Source organism: Herpailurus yagouaroundi, unplaced genomic scaffold (assembly GCF_014898765.1).
Source record: "Herpailurus yagouaroundi ecotype Mexico unplaced genomic scaffold, PumYag 140, whole genome shotgun sequence".
NCBI lineage: Eukaryota > Metazoa > Chordata > Mammalia > Carnivora > Felidae > Herpailurus > Herpailurus yagouaroundi.
This window is the reverse complement of record NW_024412395.1, coordinates 19,373,342-19,380,677: the sequence shown is the minus strand read 5'-3', so window position 1 is coordinate 19,380,677 and position 7,336 is coordinate 19,373,342. Positions and strand designations below refer to the sequence as shown.

At 41.1% G+C, this 7,336-nt stretch overlaps 1 protein-coding gene across 1 annotated transcript in view; it reads right to left on the bottom strand.

Moving 5' to 3' along the window:
• Positions 1-7,336, bottom strand: part of UBXN4 (UBX domain protein 4) — a 43,981-nt gene that overhangs the window by 5,768 nt on the left and 30,877 nt on the right. Inside the window, exons 9-10 of the mRNA XM_040474951.1 lie at positions 6,369-6,496; positions 1,853-1,955 (exon numbers count right to left, since the gene is read on the bottom strand). Coding sequence (XP_040330885.1) covers positions 1,853-1,955; positions 6,369-6,496 — 231 coding nt within the window. The remainder of the gene's footprint in view (positions 1-1,852; positions 1,956-6,368; positions 6,497-7,336) is intronic.

Genomic DNA, 7,336 nt, shown 5'->3' with positions numbered 1-7,336 from the left:
TTTTTTTTTTTTTTTACTAGAGGTCATATACATACCTCTCGCTGTTGTCACTCTTAACATGAGGTCATGCAAAAATACAAAATTAGGTTACTGTACTGAGACAAATTTTTTTTTTTTTAATTTTTTTTTCAACGTTTATTTATTTTTGGGACAGAGAGAGACAGAGCATGAACGGGGGAGGGGCAGAGAGAGAGGGAGACACAGAATCGGAAACAGGCTCCAGGCTCTGAGCCATCAGCCCAGAGCCCGACGCGGGGCTCGAACTCACGGACCGCGAGATCGTGACCTGGCTGAAGTTGGACGCTTAACCGACTGCGCCACCCAGGCGCCCCAAGAGACAAATTTCTAATAGGACTGATGTAAAGACTTTTTTTTCTCATGTGGCTTCCTCTTTACTTACCTGTGACAGAGGTGGTTAAGACTCAGACCAGGAGTAAGCACTCCCTTTTGTGAGGGCCCAAGTGAAGCTCCAAGGTAAAAGAATAAAAGAACTATTGGGGGTTGCTTCCAATTTAAGCTTAAGGAAAAAGACTTCTTAAAAATGTTTTTATACTGCACAGCCCAGCTCCACAGTGGAGGAAGGCAGACAGCTTTTAGGTATCCTCTCAGGATCCGTAAGTGAGACAGCAGACTAAATGGGGAGAGGTGGTCTAAGGGAAAGATCTGAACCCTAATTTTGACCTTAAAAAGATACATGAGACAAACAGCGGGATATATGATAAGCCTAGAACCTGAAGGACATCTGATACCTAGAATCCATTTTGAATAAGGGCTCAATCAGAGAATAAAAACTACAGTTGAACCTTGAACAACATAGGTTTGATCTGTGTGGGCGCACCTATTCAAGGATTTTTACAATACAGAACTGTAAATGTATGCTTTCCTCCTTATGATTTTCTTAACATTTTCCTTTCTCTAGCTAACTTTATTGTAAGAAAACAGTAAAGAATACATATGATAAAAAATATGGGGCACCAGGGTGGCTCAGTCAGTTGAGCATCCAACTCTTGATTTTGGCTCAGGTCATGATCCCAGGGTCGTGGGATCAAGCCCTGTGTGAGGCTCTGCACTAAGTGTGGGACCTGCTTACAATTTTCTCTCTCTCCCTTTACCCTTCACCCTCACTCACATGCTTTCGCTCTCTAAACAAAACAAAACAACAACAAAATGTGTTCATCAACTGCTATTGGTAAGGATTCTGGTCAACAGTAGGCTGAGTAGTTCAGTTTTCACAGAACTGGAAGTTACACGTGGATCTGACTGTGCAGGGGGCTGGCACCCCTTAATACACTGTTCAAGGGTCAACTGTAATTTGAAATTACTCATATCTCATTTTCTGAGAAATATAATTTCACACTCTTTCAGCTTTTGAGTAAGGCCACATTCTGGAAGTAAATTCCTGAAAAAGATACTTGTAACCAAATAAAGATTACTGATCTTTAGGCTTGGCCTTTGCAGGAAAACGGCAAGCCCCAAAGCGACCTGCAGAGAATGTGGAGAGAGACGAAGAAAAATTGCATCTTTTTACAGGAAACAACTACCTCAGATTAGACCTTTGAAAAATCACTTGCTTTTCATTCCTCCAGCTGAGTGTATGAAGCAGTGAGAAAAGTTTCCAAAGCGTACCATATCAGCAAATCCCTACTTCTGTGCAACAGATATGCTTTTCCTATATGGCACTAATACATGTTGGAAGCCCCCCCAAGCCCCAGAGGGGCTTGGTGCTTCCCTCCTGGGGATAAATCATGACTTATTCACACTCTACAAATCAGATGTGGAGATTTTCCCCTCCTACATTTTAATAACCTATTCATCTACCTTTACTACAACTCAAGACAAGACATAAATTTACCTGGGCAGCAAACTGCCTTGCTTCTTCTAGAGGAGCATCAGAAGGGAACTGATTTGTAAAAGAAGAACCATCAGGCAGACGAAACTGAATTCGTGCAATAGTGCTATGAAAAAAGAAAATTAAAATCAGTATCTTACCTCACCTTATTTTCAAACAAGATCATTGTGAGAAAATGGAAATGAAGATGTACAAAATGAAAACAGGTTTTTTTCCCTCTGTGTCAGACCTCTTCATTTATTCTTTTTAGTAACAGCTTTATCAAGATACAATTCACATAAAATTCACCCTTTTAAGACATACAATTAATTTAGTGGTTTTTATTATAGTTATAGTTGGGCAACCATCACCACTATTTAGCCCCAAAACATTCTCATCACCCCAAAAAGAAACTAAACCTATCAGCAATTACTCCCTATTTCTTCACCTAGCCCTTTGGCGAGAAGCACTGCGCTACTTTCTGTCTCTATGAATTTGCCTATTTCAGGCAATTCATATAATGGAACATAGAATGTGTGACTTTTGGTAACTGGCTTTCATGTACCATTATTTTCTCAAGGTTCACCCATGTCGTAGCATGTGTCAGCTACTTCATTCCTTTTGACTGCTGAATAATATTTATAATACTATCAGTGGTACAGAAGGCTTCCAAAGTGTCCACATACTCAAAAGCTGCATTGGTTGTTTCTTTAAATTTATGCATCCAGGGGTGCCTGGGTGGCTCAGATGGTTAAGCGTCTACCTTCGGCTCAGGTCATGCTGTCATAGTTTGTGAGTTCGAGCCCCGCATCAGGCTCTGTGCTGACAGCTCAGAGCCTGGAGCCTACTTTGGATTCTGTGTCTCCCTCTCTCCCCGCCCCTCCCCCATTCATGCGCTCGCTCTAGCTCTCTCTCTCTCTCGCTCTCTGAAAAATAAACATTAAAAAAATAAATAAGCTTAGGCATCCTGGAGGATATAAAACAGTATCTCACTGTAGTTTTAATCTGAATTTCCTAATGACTAATAATGTTGAGCATCTTTTTATATGGCTTACTGACCATTTGTACATCTTCTCAGGAGAAATGTCTATCAAATCCTTTTCCCATATTTAAACTGGGTGGTTTGCTCTTTACTGTTGAGTTATTAAAGACTTCTTTTTGTATTCTAGATCAAGTCTCTTATCAGATATATGGTTTGCAAATATTTTCTCTAATTTTGAGAGCTATCTTTTCACTTTCTTGATGATGTCCCTTGAAACACAAAGTTTTACATTTTGATGAAGTCTAACTTACCTATTGCTTTTTTTTTTTGCTGCTTGTGCTTTTTGTGTCATGTCTAAAAATCATTGCTTTCTCCAAGATCACAAGATTTTCTCATTTTTTTTCTAAGAGTTTATACCTATGACTATTTAAAAATGCTTATTTATTTATTTTTGAGAGAAGGGAGGGGCAGAGAGAGAATCCCAAGCAGGCTCTGCAGTATCAGTGCAGAGCCCGATGTGGGGCTCAATCCCACAAACCATGAGATAATGACCTGAGCCAAAATCAAGAGTCAGACACTTCACCAAGCTACCTAGGTGACCCTATACTTGCAATTTTTACATTTGAGGTAGATGATCCATTTTGAATTAATTTTTTTCTGAGTTAATTTTAATATTTCTCTTTGAGAGAGCAAATGAGCAAGTAGGGGAAGGGCAGAGAAGGAGGGGGAGAGAGGATCCAAAGCAGGCTCTGCACTGACAGCATAGAGCCCAATGCAGGGCTTGAACTCATGACACATGAGATTGTGACCTGAGCCGACGTTGGACACTTAACCGACTGAGCCACCCAGGTTTCCCTCTGAATTAATTTTTAATATGGTGTGAGGTAAGGGTACCAATTCATTCTTTTGGATGTGTCCAAGCACCATTTGTTAAAGAGTCTATTCTTTCCCCACTGAATGGTCCTGGTACCATTTAAAAAAATCAACTGACCATAAATGCTTTGGGGACTCAATTCTAATACACATATCCATACAACCATCCTTATGCCAATATCACATTGTCTCAGTTACTGTAGCTTTGTTTTAAAATTTAAAAATCTGCATCTTCCAACTATGTTCTTTTTCCAGATTATTTTGGCCTTCTGGGTCCCTTGCATTTCCATATGAATTTTAGGGATCAGGTTCCTCCAAAACTCTTGGCCAAAAAAAAAAAAAAAACTACTGGAATTCTCATAGGGATTATTTTGAATCCACATATCAGTTTGGGGAGTACTGCCATTATTTTTCCCCCTTTTTCTTTTCACTCTTTAAGCTTCTTTTCTACTGCCATCTTAACAATATTAAGTCCTCTGATCTATGAATACAGAATGTTCCTCCATGTATGTAGGTTTGCTTTACTTCTTTCAAAAATGTTTTCTGGTTCTCAGTGTATAAGTCTCACACTTTCATTATATATATTCTTAAGTATTTTATTACTTTTATTTTATTTATTTGTTAAACTTTTTTTAATGTTTATTTTTGAGAGACAGAACACAAGTAGGGGAGGGGCAGAGAGACGGAGACAGAGAATCTGAAGCAGGCTCCAGGCTCCAAGCTGTCAGCACAGAGCCCGATGTGGGGCTCGAACTCGGGAATGGTGAGATCAGGACCTGAGCCGAAGTCAGGACAGTTAACCAACTGAGCTACCCAAGCACCCTTAGTTTTTTTTGTTTGTTTGTTTTTTTAGTTTTTAATGTTTATTTCTTTACCTTTGAGAGACAGAGAGAGCGACACAGAATCCAAAGCAGGCTCCAGGCTCTGAGCTGTTAGCATAGAGCCTGATATGGAGCTCGAACCCACAAACCGTGAGACCATGACCTGAGCTAAAGCTGGATGCTTAACTGACTGAACCACCCAGGTGCCCCATGTATTTCATTACTTTTAGAAAACAGTTTTTAAAAAGTAGTTTTTCTGATTACAAAGGTAATGCTTGTTAATTTTCCAATATAGAAAATACAGAAAAGAATATAAATATTAACCAAAATGTAGGATGTACTGGAAATCTGTATTTTTGTCTTCACAACATATTTTTGTTTTGGGAACTGCCTTATCCCTGCTACCTGTCATTCATTCTGGTATGGTTATCAGTAACATTTCCCCAACCTCCTCACCAAGGAAGTAGGCATGTCAACTTTCCCAACCAGACAGCCAATATAAGCAAACACAGGGATTGATCTGAAGGTGTCCACACCAGCCAAATAGGGTCAATCAAAATTCTCCTCAGTGAATGATATGGGCTTTTTGAGAAAAAGAGTTTTTTCTCTCTGGGATCAGGAACTCAAGATCCTGAAGATGCCAAGAAACCCTGGGTTCTCCTGACATCGTCATAAAAGTTTTTCTAAGAATGAAGCTAAAACAGAAAAAAAACAAGAGATGGGGCCCCTGGGTGGCTCAGTCGGTTAAGCATCCGACTTTGGCTCAGGCCATGATCTCACAGTTCGTGAGTTCGAGCCCTGCCTTGGGCTCTGTGCTGACAGCTCAGAGCCCAGCACCTGCTTCGGATTCTGTGTCTCCCTCTCTCTTTCTGCCCCACCCCTGCTTGTGCTCTTTCTCTGTCTCTCAAGAAAAAAATGAATAAACGTTAAAAAAAATTAAGGAAAAAAAATGAGATTAAAAAGAGAGAGAAAGTATCTTTTAAATTCCTGGATCTAGCTACGCCTAAACAAATCCATCAGTGGAAATCCTAACTGCAGAACCAATGGATTCTCTCTTTTGCTTAATTCTATTTCATCTGAGATTCTCAAAACTAAAGAGTCCTAATACATATAATAAGATAACCACTATAATCATTTCAATGTATGTGCTTTGTCTGTCTTTTGAAAACAGATTTCTTGAGCCTTCTTTTAGGTTTTTTTCCAGTTTATTTATTATTTTGAGGGGGAAAAAACGAGAGGGGGAGAGGCAGAGACAGGAAGAGAGAGAATCCCAAGCAGACTGCGTGCTGCCAGCACAGAGCCCAACTTAGGGCTCAATCTCATGAACCATGAGATCATGACCTGAGCCCAAACCAAGAGCCAGATACTTAACTGACTATGCCACTCAGGTGCCCCTAGCCCTCTTTTAAACAACTTTTTTTTTTTTTTTTACATTTTATTTATTTGTGAGAGAGAGAGAGAGAGACAGACAGACAGACAGAGCACAAGTTGGGGAGAGGCAGGGGGAAAGGGAGACACAGAATTCAAACCAGGCTCCAGGCCCTGAGCTGTCAGCACGGAGCTCGACGCAGGGCTCGAACCCACAAACCGCGAGATCATGACCCGAGCCAATGTCAGACGCTTAACTGACTGAGCCACCCAGGCACCCCATCCCTGAGCCTTCTTTTAGAAGTGACTTAGTTAGTACTGTTACACTGTACATTCACACTAAGTGGCACCAATGGCAACTATAATACTGGTTAATATATCCTTCTAGAACTACTTACAACAGCCACAGCATACATAAGTGTTAAAAAGCTGGCCACAATTGCTATTCTCCTCAGCAGCCACATACACATAGATAATTCAGCAGGAAATAAAGTACCTTCTTTCTCTTGCAGAAGAGTCCCTCTTGACTTCCATTTCTGCCTGTTTGGCCAACAAAGCAGCAGCTTTAGCAGCTTCTACTTCTTCCTTTGTCTTTGCAAAACGAGCAGCTCTCTCTGCACGGTCCTTTAAAACAAGTGTCAGACACTATCTTTCACTGCTAGAGTGATGTATTCACACGTTTCTATTTTTTTTTTTTTAATTTTTTTTTTTTTCAACGTTTATTTATTTTTGGGACAGAGAGAGACAGAGCATGAACAGGGGAGGGGCAGAGAGAGAGAGGGAGACACAGAATCGGAAACAGGCTCCAGGCTCTGAGCCATCAGCCCAGAGCCCGACGCGGGGCTCGAACTCACGGACCGCGAGATCGTGACCTGGCTGAAGTCGGACGCTTAACCGACTGCGCCACCCAGGCGCCCCACACGTTTCTATTTTTTAAATTTAAAAAGATTTTTTTAATGGTTACTTATTTTTGAGAGAGAGAGAGAGAGAGAGAGAGACAGAGCATGAGGGGTGGGAAGGGGTAGGCAGAGAGAGAGAGGGAGACAGAGAATCCAAAGCAGGTTCCAGGCTCCGAACTGTCAGCACAGAGCCTGATGTGGGGCTCAAACGCATCAACCGTGAGATAATGACCTGAGCCGAAGCCGGACACTTAACTGAGCCACCCAGGTGCCCCTCAATTTTTTTTAAAGTAGGTTCCACACCCAGCATGGAGTCCAAGGTGGGGCTTGCACTCATGACCCTGAGATCAAGACCTGAGCCGAGATCAAGAGTCAGACATTTAACTGAGCCACCCAGAGCCCTATTCACATGTTTCTAAACACAACGAACAAATACAAATATGTGTGAGATTCCTTAAAGTCAACTGCAGACTTTTATCACTCTGGATCTGGTATTTTTTAGTTTTATTAACTGTCAGGGACCAGAGTTGTTTATTAAACAAACGTGCTTCTGTTCACTACTCTA